Source organism: Chelon labrosus (assembly GCF_963514085.1).
Source record: "Chelon labrosus genome assembly, chromosome: 7".
Classification (NCBI taxonomy): Eukaryota; Metazoa; Chordata; class Actinopteri; order Mugiliformes; family Mugilidae; genus Chelon; species Chelon labrosus.
The window spans coordinates 16,643,093-16,658,850 of record NC_140343.1 but is presented as its reverse complement, the minus strand read 5'-3'; the positions used below and the strand labels follow the sequence as shown (position 1 = coordinate 16,658,850).

The window sequence follows — 15,758 nt, the reverse complement described above, 5'->3', positions numbered from 1 at the left end:
ACAGCCCGTTAACATTGTAAGAAATTATTTTAACTTTGTCACTAGCCATAAGTTATGTCTATTCATCATTATGCCTAAACAGATTTCAAGTGATTTACTCCCTAAAATAAAAAGAACGGTAAAGGACATTATCCCAAATTTTAATGAAAATAAAACAGAAGTAACTCACAACTCAAGTTGTGAGAACTATACTTTGTTTTATAAAAAACCACATTCTTTCTTCACAGCGCTCCTTTTAACACAAGCATGGTGTAACCCAATAGAAAAGAGGAAAGGGTAAGAATAGCACTTTGCAATAATTAAATCTAAGCAAGAATATACCTAGAGTGAGACACAATTTTGCTAGTATCCCACACAAACAACCAAGTGCACTTCCTCCTACTGTTAGATAATTACTATATTTGATGTATATTTGCCTCTTTTTGAATAACTTTACAGCTGTTATAGCCATAACTCCACTGTTCAGTTACAAAACCCTATTTAGAAAATGTTGAACAACATCTTTTGTAATGCCACCATCAAATTCACAAGAAATACCAATAGTTGGCAAATTAGCACTGAAGCAATAAAAACCATAATGTACGCAAGACTTACCCTTTTCCAAGACTATAAATCTAAAAGGAAAGTGCAGAATTCACTAAAGACACCATGGCAGTCAGCATCCTCCTCCTGCTGTTCTTTGTCCTCAGTGGTAAGCTACATACATACGTATGATAAACACTCAGCATTGTTCTCTCAGTAACGTCTTGTTTCTTTATATGATACAGGTAAAAATGCTACCCTTACTGTGCATAATCTATATAAACTTTTTGCGTTTCAGGTGCGGATGGTACTCATATTGTTGGAGGCAGAGACGCTGCCCCGCACTCTCGCCCATACATGGCCTCGTTGCAACTAAGAGGTATCCATAACTGTGGAGGAGCACTGGTGCGAGAGGACTTCGTGCTCACAGCAGCGCACTGCCAGATACCTATGTAAGAATTAAAAGTTTGTTTTGTTGGCAGCAATAACACCATAACTGTGTAGAATCTGAGAATCTCACAGAAAACCATGCCTTTCTTAGAACATGCCAACGTTAAATTTGTTGAAATCGTTGTCAAACAGGAATCATTTTGTAAACCTTTTGGTTGGTAATTTAAATTAATAAGGCAGTTAAATGTTTACTCTGGTGAATTACTGTGTATGTGTACGTGTTTTCTCTGAGATATGCAGAGACACAGAGAATAATGTGGAAAGAGAGATTATTAACTGCCTTAACATCACATCATATAAAGCTAATGTTGTTTGATTTGTAGACAATACACAGTTGTGCTTGGTGCTGATACCCTGAGGGCTAACGAGTCTGCAAAGCAGACATTCACTGCAGTCAGATCCATTCCACATCCAGCATATGATGGACATATGAATGATATCATGCTTGTAAAAGTGAGGACCGCTGTCACTCTCTACTGTTAATGTGTCAAATTTTCATTGAAGTTTCTCATTTCTAACATGAATGGTCAAATTACACAAACCACTTTAAAAAATTTCTCATTTTTCTACCATGAACCTCTTTCTCAGCTTGACCGCAAGGCCCAGCTGACTGCAGAAGTGCGGGTGATCTCGCTGAGGACCCGCAGAGTGAATACAGCAAGTCGTTGCCTTACGGCCGGCTGGGGTGATATAGGGGATAACAACACTTTAGCAAACAGGCTGCAGGAAGTCAATGTCACCATCCTGCGACAAAGAAGATGTTCAAGGAAATGGGGAGAAGTTCCCATCACCTCATCGATGATTTGTGGCGAGGGAGCAAGGAACTTGCAAGGCTTCTGCTCGGTCAGAAAATACAGTAACTGGACATTGATTGGGAACTTTTGAGCAAAAACAAACGATACACTTAAACAAAGTTCACTTACTGTAAAACTGTCTCTTATCATTCAGGGGGATTCAGGTGGTCCACTGGTGTGTGATGGAGCTGCAGCGGGTGTTGTCTCCTTCTCTGGAAGGCGTTGTGGAGATCGCAACACACCTGATGTCTACACACGTATATCAAGCTTCACGGACTGGATTACTAGCGTGTTAAACAGCAATTAGATTGAACGATGATGTGTCAGCAAGATTTACTGGATAACAATCCTACAAATGTTTTCAGTTTATTATCACCTGGCACTCAACAGCATTTGTTTTGTTATGCTTTCCAAATGGACTGGGCAAAGTCAACTATAATATTATGCATGCATATTGAGCTGAATGTAAAAGACTAAGCTGAAACTTCCAAGCACATTTTTGTTTTGCAATTATATGTCAAGCAGTGATGCGCTCTTAAATGATGAATAAAATAATAAATAAAAAAAATAAACGGCTGCTGTTACATGTAATAAACAATAAATATGGCTGTGCAGCTGAGCAGGCGAGGCATTTGGTTGAACTACAAATCAAGCCTTAATGTATACATTGTCCATACCGGGCAAGGTGGTGTTTTTAGACTGCACCGTAAATGGGTCGAGCTGTTGGATAATAATTTTAACATAGATTCACAGTGGTGGCAGTGGTGCATTCATGGGACAGAGTATAAAATAATCCTTTAATTTATCCCACAGTGGGAAGATAGCGTATATAACATATAATATTGGCATGGATAATATATAAAAAAAAAATAATACTTGTATATTTAAATAATTAACCAGTATGTGTTTAATTTTGTTTTGGACATCAGTTTGCTCTGCAGCGTGACGTAGAAGGCAACATGTGCAGACTTTAGAGTTGAGGTCATGACTATATTGTCACCGGCTAAACGCTGATCCCTAGCGGTGAAAAGAAGAGTTGCTACAGAATAGGTATAATTGCTGCCTATCCCTTTAATTAAAACTATAGGCAACTCCTGTGTCACAGAAAAGCCTGACCTCACTTTACCCGTTCTCAGTTACGTTGCGTCCCCTGTCATGAGCGCTAATAAGGTCAACGCTATTTCCGAAAACACTCGAACGTAGCAGGTAAAACACGTGGTGAACGCCAGATCACCTTGTCGTGGTGGAGGAACGGCCATTGTTTACAAAAATGTTTTTAAATGTAAGCATCGCCCTGTCACATCTTCAGTCTCCAGCTCTGAAGCGACCTTATTTAAGGTGGGTCGCACTGACCCGGTGCTGTGTGCTGTCATTTACCGATCTCCCAAATACAATAAGGACTTTGTTAACGACTTTTACTTTATGCCGAAGTATGATTGTGCTCTTTTTATTGGAGATTTTAATATTCGTGTGTTGTCCTGATAAGCTGTTGGTTAATTACTTTTTAAGCAAAACCTGAGCCCTGGTTTAATGACAAAACTCGAGCAGCTGGATAGGAGTGCTGCAGAGCTGAACGCAGGTGGAAGAAGGATAAGCTGCAGGATTCTTTCCAGATCCTGAAGGACTGATTGGCGCTATTACCAGAATACTGTTAAAGAGGCCAAAAATGAACACTTGGCAAAACTGATTGAGTCCAACCTCACAACTCATGTGTGTTATTTAATACCACTGACACTATTCTTAATGCCCCACAGCCTGTTTGCACTTAGACGTCCCCTGAAATGTGCAATAGCTTCCTGAACTCTTTTATCGATAAGGTTGCTACTGCGAGGGCTCTCATCTCAGCTCCTGCATCCGACTCTTCTGACCCTGTTCCTTGCTCTGTTGTGTTTGATAAGCTTGAGCCAGTGTCTCTGTTGTTTTTAGAAGATGTGTTTGCCCATATTAAGCCATCAGGCTCTCCCTGTGGCGCTGCCCCTCCCTCCTCACTTTTAGTATAGGGCAGTCAGTTCTGGCCATTATTAACAGCAGTCTGTTCTCTTGTGTTGTTCCCGTTAGTTTTAAACATGCAGTGGTGAAACCCCTGCTTAAAATCTTTTCTGGATGAGCATGATGTCCTGGAGGTCTTTCAGTCTGGTTTTAAAACACTGCATAGCACAAAGTCAGCTTTATTAAGAGTTTTTAATGACATCCTCCTGGAAAATGACTCTGGCAAAACAGCCGCCTTTGACACTGTGGACCATAACAATAGTGGCTCGATTACGACACCTAGTGGGCAATTGTGGTAGTGCTCTGGATCGGCTCAGGTCTTATCTGGCAGACAGGACTATGTGTGTAAGCCTTGGTGGTTCTGAGGCCTGCTCTGCTCTGCTGTCATATGAGGTTCCACTGGGTTAAATGTTAGGGCCCCTGCTTTTTTCATGGTATTTCATGGTAGCATGGTATCTCTTTCCACTGTTAATGCTGACGATAGATATACGGTGGGGAAAATAAGTATTTGATACACCACCGATTTTGCCAGTTTCCCCACTTACAAAGAATGGAGATGTCTGTAATTTTCATCATAGGAACAGTTCAACTGTGAGAGACAGAAACTAAAAAAATCCAGAAAATCACATTGTATGATTTTTAAATAATTAATTTGGATTTTATTGCATGGAATAAGTATTTGATCACCTACCAACCAGCAAGGATTCTGGCTCTCACAGACCTGTTAGTTTGTCTTTAAGAAGCCCTCCTATCCTCCACTCATTACCTGTATTAACTGCACCAGTTTGAACTTGTTACCTGTATAAAAGACACCTGTCCACACACTCAAGCAATCAGACTCCAACCTCTCCACCACAGACAAGACCAAAGAGCTGTCTAAGGACACCAGAGACAAAATTGTAGCCCTGCACAAGGCTGGGATAGGCTACGGGACAAAAGGCAAGCAGCTTGGTGAGAAGCCAACAACTGTTGGCGCAATTATTAGAAAATGGAAGAGATTCAAGATGGCTGTCAATCTCCTTCGGACTGGGGCTCCATGCAAGATCTCGTGGAGTGCAGTGTCAATGATCATGAGAAAGGTCAGGGATCAGCCCAGAACTACACGGGAGGACCTGGTCAATGACCTGAAGAGTGCCTGCCCAGTCTTCATGGAATCCTGCAGTTATCCACTCCTACCTGAATGAACAACTCTCCAACCTGCCTATGATTTCTCTTACATTTTCAATCTGTCATGTAACATCATCAGTTTGTATCATAAGATTCCACATGTACGCTTTAGTCAGATATGTGTATCTATGACAGATGTATGTTTATCTTGCTGTTCTCTTCTCTTCTCTCTTCGCTGTTCTCTTTTCTCTTTCTTCTGTCTGTACCCGGCTGGTCTTAGGCAGATGGGTCCCTCCATATGAGCTGGGTTCTGCTCGAGGTTTCTTCCTGTTAAAAGGGAGTTTTTCCTTGCCACCGTTGCCTTCAGGCTTGCTCTGGGGGTTTCAGGCCGGGTTTTTGTAAAGCGTCTTGAGACGATTTGTATTGTTATTGACGCTATATAAATAAAATTGAATTGAATTGAATTGAATTGAAGAGAGCTGGGACCACAGTCTCAATGGTTACCATTAGTAACCCCATACGCCGTCATGGATTAAAATCCTGCAGCACATGCAAGGTCCTCCTGCTCAAGCCAGCACATGTCCAGGCCCATCTGAAGTTTGCCAGTGACCATCTGGGTGATCCAGAGGAGGCATGGGAGAAGGTCATGTGGTCAGATGAGACCAAAAGTGAACTTTTTGGTATAACTCCACTCGCCGTGTTTGGAGGAAGAAGAAGGATGAGTGCAATCCCATGAACACCATCCCAACTGTGAAGCATGGGGGTGGAAACATAATGCTTTGTGGGTACTTTTCTGCAAAGGGGACAGGAAGACTGCACCATATTGAGGAGAGGATGGATGGGGCCATGTATTTTGGGCAACAACCTCCTTCCCTCAGTAAGAGCATTGAAGATGGGTCGTAGCCGGGTCTTCCAGCATGACAATGACTCAAAACACACAGCCAGGGCAACTAAGGAGTAGCTCCGTAAGAAGCATTTCAAGGTCCTGGAGTGGCCTAGTCAGTCGCTAGACTTAAACACAATAGAAAATCTTTTTAGGGAGCTGAAACTCCATGTTGGCCAGCTAAAGCCTCGAAACCTGAAAGATCTGGAGGAGATCTGTTTGGAGGAGTGGGCCAAAATCCCTGCTGCAGTGTGTGGAAACCTGGTCAAGAAATATAGGAAATGTTTGATCTCTGTAATTGGTTTCTGTACTAAATATTAAGTTCTGTTTTTCTATTGTATCAAATACGTATTTGATGCAATATAATGCAAATTAATTATTTAAAAATCACACAATGTGATTTTCTGGATTTTTGTTTTAGTTTCTGTCTCTCACAGTTGAAGTGTACCTATGATGAAAATTACAGACCTCTCCATTCCCAAGGGGGAAACTTGCAAAATCGGCGGTGTATAAAATACTTATTTTCCCCACTGTATGTGCCCCTAAGCCACTCCTGTTGTGTCTTGAAGACATTAAAACCTGAATGGCCTTGAACTTTTTTAATTTTTATGAAAATAAAACAGAAGTAACTCACAACTCAAGTTGTGAGAACTACACTTTGTTTTATAAAAAACCACATTCTTTCTTCACAGCGCTCCTTTTAACACAAGCATGGTGTAACCCAATAGAAAAGAGGAAAGGGTAAGAATAGCACTTTGCAATAATTAAATCTAAGCAAGAATATACCTAGAGTGAGACACAATTTTGCTAGTATCCCACACAAACAACCAAGTGCACTTCCTCCTACTGTTCGATAATGACTACCGTATATTTGATGTATATTTGCCTCTTTTTGAATAACTTTACAGCCTTTATAGCCTTAACTCCACTGTTCAGTTACAAAACCCTATTTAGAAAATGTTGACCAACATCTTTTGTAATGCCACCATCAAATTCACAAGAAATACCAATAGTTGGCAAATTAGCACTGAAGCAATAAAAAACATAATGTTCAAGGCTCAAGGTTCAAGGTTCGTTTTATTTTACAAATCATTTTAAAATACAACATACAAATTCAAATTCACAATATACAGTAAACATGATCTTGTAAAAATGGGTAACCCCAAAAGCTTCTGTAGCTTATGAACGGGGGCCCAGAGACATCAACAGCAATATAGTATATTATGACAATAACAATTCCTATTTCTAACAAACTAACCTAACCCTAACCATCTAAGGCACTTCCATCAGTACAAAAAGGTATGGTTCCACACAATAATGATACAAATATCAACACATCAGGCACCGGTAGATGAAACTAAAAACAGCAAGCTTTACAAACAATGTACGCAAGACTTACCCAATACACAGTTGTGCTTGGTGCTGATACCCTGAGGGCTAACGAGTCTGCAAAGCAGACATTCACTGCAGTCAGATCCATTCCACATCCAGCATATGATAGACATAGAAATGATATCATGCTTCTAAAAGTAAGGACCGCTGTCACTCTCTACTGTTAATGTGTCAAATTTTCATTGAAGTTTCTCATTTCTAACATGAATGGTCAAATTACACAAACCACTTTAAAAAATTTCTCATTTTTCTACCATGAACCTCTTTCTCAGCTTGACCGCAAGGCCCAGCTGACTGCAGAAGTGCGGGTGATCTCGCTGAGGACCCGCAGAGTGAATACAGCAAGTCGTTGCCTTACGGCCGGCTGGGGTGATATAGGGGATAACAACACTTTAGCAAACAGGCTGCAGGAAGTCAATGTCACCATCCTGCGACAAAGAAGATGTTCAAGGAAATGGTGAGAAGTTCCCATCACCTCATCGATGATTTGTGGCGAGGGAGCAAGGAACTTGCAAGGCTTCTGCTCGGTAAGAAAATAAAGTAACTGGACATTGATTGGGAACTTTTGAGCAAAAACAAACGATACACTTAAACAAAGTTCACTTACTGTAAAACTGTCTCTTATCATTCAGGGGGATTCAGGTGGTCCACTGGTGTGTGATGGAGCTGCAGCGGGTGTTGTCTCCTTCTCTGGAAGGCGTTGTGGAGATCGCAACACACCTGATGTCTACACACGTATATCAAGCTTCACGGACTGGATTACTAGCGTGTTAAACAGCAATTAGATTGAACGATGATGTGTCAGCAAGATTTACTGGATAACAATCCTACAAATGTTTTCAGTTTATTATCACCTGGCACTCAACAGCATTTGTTTTGTTATGCTTTCCAAATGGACTGGGCAAAGTCAACTATAATATTATGCATGCATATTGAGCTGAATGTAAAAGACTAAGCTGAAACTTCCAAGCACATTTTTGTTTTGCAATTATATGTCAAGCAGTGATGCGCTCTTAAATGATGAATAAAATAATAAATAAAAAAAATAAACGGCTGCTGTTACATGTAATAAACAATAAATATGGCTGTGCAGCTGAGCAGGCGAGGCATTTGGTTGAACTACAAATCAAGCCTTAATGTATACATTGTACATACCGGGCAAGGTGGTGTTTTTAGACTGCACCGTAAATGGGTGGAGCTGTTGGATAATAATTTTAACATAGATTCACAGTGGTGGCAGTGGTGCATTCATGGGACAGAGTATAAAATAATCCTTTAATTTATCCCACAGTGGGAAGATAGCGTATATAACATATAATATTGGCATGGATAATATAAAAAAAAAAAAAAAATACTTGTATATTTAAATAATTAACCGGTATGTGTTTAATTTTGTTTTGGACATCAGTTTGCTCTGCAGCGTGACGTAGAAGGCAACATGTGCATACTTTAGAGTTGAGGTCATGACTATATTGTCACCGGCTAAACGCTGATCCCTAGCGGTGAAAAGAAGAGTTGCTACAGAATAGGTATAATTGCTGCCTATCCCTTTAATTAAAACTATAGGCAACTCCTGTGTCACAGAAAAGCCTGACCTCACTTTACCCGTTCTCAGTTACGTTGCGTCCCCTGTCATGAGCGCTAATAAGGTCAACGCTATTTCCGAAAACACTCGAACGTAGCAGGTAAAACACGTGGTGAACGCCAGATCACCTTGTCGTGGTGGAGGAACGGCCATTGTTTACAAAAATGTTTTTAAATGTAAGCATCGCCCTGTCACATCTTCAGTCTCCAGCTCTGAAGCGACCTTATTTAAGGTGGGTCGCACTGACCCGGTGCTGTGTGCTGTCATTTACCGATCTCCCAAATACAATAAGGACTTTGTTAACGACTTTTACTTTATGCCGAAGTATGATTGTGCTCTTTTTATTGGAGATTTTAATATTCGTGTGTTGTCCTGATAAGCTGTTGGTTAATTACTTTTTAAGCAAAACCTGAGCCCTGGTTTAATGACAAAACTCGAGCAGCTGGATAGGAGTGCTGCAGAGCTGAACGCAGGTGGAAGAAGGATAAGCTGCAGGATTCTTTCCAGATCCTGAAGGACTGATTGGCGCTATTACCAGAATACTGTTAAAGAGGCCAAAAATGAACACTTGGCAAAACTGATTGAGTCCAACCTCACAACTCATGTGTGTTATTTAATACCACTGACACTATTCTTAATGCCCCACAGCCTGTTTGCACTTAGACGTCCCCTGAAATGTGCAATAGCTTCCTGAACTCTTTTATCGATAAGGTTGCTACTGCGAGGGCTCTCATCTCAGCTCCTGCATCCGACTCTTCTGACCCTGTTCCTTGCTCTGTTGTGTTTGATAAGCTTGAGCCAGTGTCTCTGTTGTTTTTAGAAGATGTGTTTGCCCATATTAAGCCATCAGGCTCTCCCTGTGGCGCTGCCCCTCCCTCCTCACTTTTAGTATAGGGCAGTCAGTTCTGGCCATTATTAACAGCAGTCTGTCCTCTTGTGTTGTTCCCGTTAGTTTTAAACATGCAGTGGTGAAACCCCTGCTTAAAATCTTTTCTGGATGAGCATGATGTCCTGGAGGTCTTTCAGTCTGGTTTTAAAACACTGCATAGCACAAAGTCAGCTTTATTAAGAGTTTTTAATGACATCCTCCTGGAAAATGACTCTGGCAAAACAGCCGCCTTTGACACTGTGGACCATAACAATAGTGGCTCGATTACGACACCTAGTGGGCAATTGTGGTAGTGCTCTGGATCGGCTCAGGTCTTATCTGGCAGACAGGACTATGTGTGTAAGCCTTGGTGGTTCTGAGGCCTGCTCTGCTCTGCTGTCATATGAGGTTCCACTGGGTTAAATGTTAGGGCCCCTGCTTTTTTCATGGTATTTCATGGTAGCATGGTATCTCTTTCCACTGTTAATGCTGACGATAGATATACGGTGGGGAAAATAAGTATTTGATACACCACCGATTTTGCCAGTTCCCCCACTTACAAAGAATGGAGATGTCTGTAATTTTCATCATAGGAACAGTTCAACTGTGAGAGACAGAAACTAAAAAAATCCAGAAAATCACATTGTATGATTTTTAAATAATTAATTTGGATTTTATTGCATGGAATAAGTATTTGATCACCTACCAACCAGCAAGGATTCTGGCTCTCACAGACCTGTTAGTTTGTCTTTAAGAAGCCCTCCTATCCTCCACTCATTACCTGTATTAACTGCACCAGTTTGAACTTGTTACCTGTATAAAAGACACCTGTCCACACACTCAAGCAATCAGACCTCTCCACCACAGACAAGACCAAAGAGCTGTCTAAGGACAGAAGAGACAAAATTGTAGCCCTGCACAAGGCTGGGATAGGCTACGGGACAAAAGGCAAGCAGCTTGGTGAGAAGCCAACAACTGTTGGCGCAATTATTAGAAAATGGAAGAGACTCAAGATGACTGTCAATCTCCTTCGGACTGGGGCTCCATGCAAGGTCTCATGGAGTGCAGTGTCAATGATCATGAGAAAGGTCAGGGATCAGCCCAGAACTACACGGGAGGACCTGGTCAATGACCTGAAGAGAGCTGGGACCACAGTCTCAATGGTTACCATGAGTAACCCCATACGCCGTCATGGATTAAAATCCTGCAGCACATGCAAGGTCCTCCTGCTCAAGCCAGCACATGTCCAGGCCCATCAGAAGTTTGCCAGTGACCATCTGGGTGATCCAGAGGAGGCATGGGAGAAGGTCATGTGGTCAGATGAGACCAAAAGTGAACTTTTTGGTATAACTCCACTCGCCGTGTTTGGAGGAAGAAGAAGGATGAGTGCAATCCCATGAACACCATCCCAACTGTGAAGCATGGGGGTGGAAACATAATGCTTTGTGGGAACTTTTCTGCAAAGGGGATAGGACGACTGCACCATTGAGGAGAGGATGGATGGGGCCATGTATTTTGGGCAACAACCTCCTTCCCTCAGTAAGAGCACTGAAGATGGGTCGTGGCTGGGTCTTCCAGCATGACAATGACCCAAAACACACAGCCAGCGCAACTAAGGAGTGGCTCCGTAAGAAGCATTTCAAGGTCCTGGAGTGGCTCTAGACTTGAACCCAATAGAAAATATTTTTAGGGAGCTGAAACTCCATGTTGGCCAGCTACAGCCTCGAAACCTGAAAGATCTGGAGGAGATCTGTATGGAGGAGTGGGCCATAATCCCTGCTGCAGTGTGTGCAAACCTGGTCAAGAAATATAGGAAACGTTTGATCTCTGTAATTGGTTTCTGTACTAAATATTAAGTTCTGTTTTTCTATTGTATCAAATACGTATTTGATGCAATATAATGCAAATTAATTATTTAAAAATCACACAATGTGATTTTCTGGATTTTTGTTTTAGTTTCTGTCTCTCACAGTTGAAGTGTACCTATGATGAAAATTACAGACCTCTCCATTCCCAAGGGGGAAACTCGCAAAATCGGCGGTGTATAAAATACTTATTTTCACCACAGTATGTGCCCCTAAGCCACTCCTGTTGTGTCTTGAAGACATTAAAACCTGAATGGCCTTGAACTTTTTAAATTTTAATGAAAATAAAACAGAAGTAACTCACAACTCAAGTTGTGACAACTATACTTTGTTTTATACAAAACCACATTCTTTCTTCACAGCGCTCCTTTTAACACAAGCATGGTGTAACCCAATAGAAAAGAGAAAAGGGTAAGAATAGCACTTTGCAATAATTAAATCTAAGCAAGAATATACCTAGAGTGAGACACAATTTTGCTAGTATCCCACACAAACAACCAAGTGCACTTCCTCCTACTGTTAGATAATGACTATATTTGATGTATATTTGCCTCTTTTTGAATAACTTTACGGCTGTTATAGCCTTAACTCCACTTTTCAGTTACAAAACCCTATTTAGAAAATGTTGAACAACATCTTTTGTAATGTGCACCATCAAATTCACAAGAAATACCAATAGTTGGCAAATTAGCACTGAAGCAATAAAAACCATAATGTACGCAAGACTTACCCTTTTCCAAGACTATAAATCTAAAAGGAAAGTGCAGAATTCACTAAAGACACCATGGCAGTCAGCATCCTCCTCCTGCTGTTCTTTGTCCTCAGTGGTAAGCTACATACATACGTATGATAAACACTCAGCATTGTTCTCTCAGTAACGTCTTGTTTCTTTATATGATACAGGTAAAAATGCTACCCTTACTGTGCATAATCTATATAAACTTTTTGCGTTTCAGGTGCGGATGGTACTCATATTGTTGGAGGCAGAGACGCTGCCCCGCACTCCCGCCCATACATGGCCTCGTTGCAGCTGATAGGTAGCCATCTCTGTGGAGGAGCACTGGTGCGAGAGGACTTCGTGCTCACAGCAGCACATTGCCAGATGCCTATGTAAGAATTAAAAGTTTTTTTTGTTGGCAGCAATAACTAGCCTGGATACCAGACTCTCTGACTTCGCAGAGAGTCTGGCCTAGCTCCATTGGCAAACGTTTATTTCCTGGTGGGAGGGCACAGTAGAGGTTTAAAATCATCGGAGTTCCTTTAACCAATCACTAACGTTTGGTAATGACGTATGTTATGCGCCGGAGCCTTCAGGCTCTGCTGCCTCGTACTTCCGCTTTCAAGAACGCAAGAAGTTAACAAATCGCTACTCTACCATCCCCTATTGCAATTAAGGACGCGAAATTGGAATAAAAGTGCTGTAATGCCAGTAAGCATATCCACAACGGAGCGAATGGCTTCGAGTATATCCGTCTCCGTTCGTGTAAACATTTCACACTCGGCGCGCAACTGAAGCGTAATCGCTCTCAGACCCGCCCTCTGTTCGCTGATTGGTCCGCCAACCAGTTGGCCGGAGTAAACGTTAGCGGATCAAGCTATTCCAGACGGAGTACTGTAGGGAATGCAAATGAGCGGAAGTACGTAGGCAGGCGGAGCCAGGCTAAGCAATAACACCGTAACTGTGTAGAATCTGAGAATCTCACAGAAAACCATGCCTTTCTTAGAACAGGAATTATTTTGTAAACCTTTTGGTTGGTAATTTAAATTGATAAGGCAGATAAATGTTTACTCTGGTGAATTACTGTGTATATTTCAAGTCTATGCAAGTTGTGAAAACAGGAATCTGACTACTTGTGTCTTGAAAAGGGTCAGCACGTTTTCTCCGAGATATGCAGAGACACAGAGAAGAATGTGGAAAGAGAGATTATTAACTGCCTTAACATCACATCATATAAAGCTAATGTTGTTTGATTTGTAGACAATACACGGTTGTGCTTGGTGCTGATACCCTGAGGGCTAACGAGTCGGCAAAGCAGACATTCACTGCAGTCAGATCTATTCCACATCCATTCTATAATAAACCTATGAATGATATCATGCTTCTAAAAGTAAGGACCGCTGTCACTCTCTACTGTTAATGTGTCAGATTTTCATTGAAGTTTCAAATTTTTAACATGATGGTCCAATTACACAAACCACTTTAAACATTTTGGCATTTTTCTACCATGAACCTCTTTCTCAGCTTGACCGCAAGGCCCAGTTGACTCCAGAAGTGCAGGTGATCTCGCTGAGGACCCGCAGAGTGAATACAGGAAGTCGTTGCCTTACAGCCGGCTGGGGTGATATAGGGGATAACAACACTTTAGCAAACAGGCTGCAGGAAGTCAATGTCACCATCCTGGGACAAAGAACATGTTCAAGGAAATGGGGACGAGTTCCCATCACCTCATCGATGATTTGTGGCGAGGGAGCAAGGAACTTGCAAGGCTTCTGCTCGGTAAGAAAATACAGTAACTGGACACTGATTGGGAACTTTTGAGCAAAAGCAAATGATACACTTAAACAAAGTTCACTTACTGTTAAACTGTCTCTTATCATTCAGGGGGATTCAGGTGGTCCACTGGTGTGTGATGGAGCTGCAGCGGGTGTTGTCTCCTTCTCTGGATGGCGTTGTGGAGATCGCAACACACCTGATGTCTACACACGTATATCAAGCTTCACGGACTGGATTACAAGCGTGTTAAACAGCAATTAGATTGAACGATGATGTGTCAGCAAGATTTACTGGATAACAATCCTACAAATGTTTTCAGTTTATTATCACCTGGCACTCAACAGCATTTGTTTTGTTATGCTTTCCAAATGGACTGGGCAAAGTCAACTATAATATTATGCATGCATACTGAGCTGAATGTAAAAGACTAAGCTGAAACTTCCAAGCACTTGTTTTTTTCCCCCGCAATTATATGTCAAGCAGTGATGCGCTCTTAAATGATGAATAAAATAATAAATTAAAATATAAACGGCTGCTGTTACATGTAATAAACAATAAATATGGCTGTGCAGCTGAACAGGCGAGGCATTTGGTTGAACTACAAATCAAGCCTTAATGTATACATTGTACATACCGGGCAAGGTGGTGTTTTTAGACTGCACCGTAAATGGGTGTAGCTGTTGGATAATAATTTTAACATAGATTCACGGTGGTGACAGTGGTGCATTCATGGGACAGAGTATAAAATAACCTTTCAATTTATCCCACAGTGGGAAGATAGCGTATATAACATATAATACTGGCATGGATAATATCAAAAAAACAACTTGTATATTTAAATAATTAACCGGTTTGTGTTTAATTTTGTTTTGGACATCAGTTTGCTCTGCAGCGTTACATACAAGGCAACATGTGCATACTTTTGGAGTTGAGGTCACCGGCTAAACGCTGACGCCTAGCGATGAAAAGAAGAGTTGCTACAGAATAGGTTTTATTGCTGCCTGTCCCTTTAATTAAAACTATAGGCAACTCCTGCGTCACAGAAAAGCCGTCGGCTAAGGACTTTTTAAACATTATTGACTCTAATTTGCTGCAGTGTGTGTCTGGTCCCACACACAAACATGGACACACATAGTGCTGCAGTTAAACTTGGCGCTCCTGCTGCCGTCGGACTTTTAACCCTTTTACTGCCCGTCAGTTCTCTTCTGCTTTTGACCATCTCTGCGTCTCCTCTGACTCAACATCTGTTAACATGGAGGAGCTCTGTTCCTGGTTTCACTCCTCCTGCTGAACCGTATTGGACTCCGTGGCTCCATTAAAAACTCTGATGCCTAAAGCGAAACCTGAGCCCTGGTTTGATGACAAAACTGGAGCAGCTGGATAGGAGTGCTGTAGAGCTGAATGCAGGTGGAAGAAGGATAAGCTGCAGGTTTCTTTCCAGATCCTGAAGGACTGCTTGGCGCCATTACCAGAATAGTGTTAAAGAGGCCAAAAATGAACACTTGGCAAAACTGATTGAGTCCAACCGTCACAACCCATGTGTGTTATTTAATACCACTGACACTATTCTTAATGCCCCACAGCCTGTTTGCACTGAGATGTCCCCTGAAATGTGCAATAGCTTCCTGAACTCTTTTATTGATAAGGTTGCTACTGCGAGGGCTCTCATCTCAGCTCCTGCATCCGACTCTTCTGACCCTGTTCCTTGCTCTGTTGTGTTTGATAAGTTTGAGCCAGTGTCTCTGTTGTTTTTAGAAGATGTGTTTGCCCATATTAAGCTCTCCCTGTGACGCTGCCCCTCCTCACTTT

The 15,758-nt window shown here is 41.6% G+C and overlaps 2 protein-coding genes and 1 pseudogene across 3 annotated transcripts; all 3 read left to right on the top strand.

Moving 5' to 3' along the window:
- The first annotated feature begins 447 nt into the window (after positions 1-447).
- LOC311491066 (mast cell protease 3-like) lies at positions 448-2,368 on the top strand. The gene is made up of 5 exons (XM_084548921.1): positions 448-691; positions 821-974; positions 1,296-1,425; positions 1,561-1,815; positions 1,921-2,368. The coding sequence occupies exons 1-5, from the start codon at positions 649-651 to the stop codon at positions 2,071-2,073; spliced, it is 735 nt and encodes a 244-aa protein (XP_084405047.1). The 5' UTR covers positions 448-648; the 3' UTR covers positions 2,074-2,368.
- A 4,759-nt stretch (positions 2,369-7,127) lies between these two features.
- LOC311491155 (serine protease 57-like) lies at positions 7,128-8,587 on the top strand (annotated as a pseudogene). Its single transcript, XR_014699948.1, has 3 exons — positions 7,128-7,274; positions 7,410-7,664; positions 7,770-8,587. The product of XR_014699948.1 is annotated as a serine protease 57-like (transcript).
- A 3,041-nt stretch (positions 8,588-11,628) lies between these two features.
- LOC311490136 (serine protease 57-like) lies at positions 11,629-14,482 on the top strand. The gene is made up of 5 exons (XM_084547493.1): positions 11,629-12,282; positions 12,412-12,565; positions 13,434-13,563; positions 13,698-13,952; positions 14,058-14,482. The coding sequence occupies exons 1-5, from the start codon at positions 12,240-12,242 to the stop codon at positions 14,208-14,210; spliced, it is 735 nt and encodes a 244-aa protein (XP_084403619.1). The 5' UTR covers positions 11,629-12,239; the 3' UTR covers positions 14,211-14,482.
- The last annotated feature ends 1,276 nt before the right edge of the window (positions 14,483-15,758 follow it).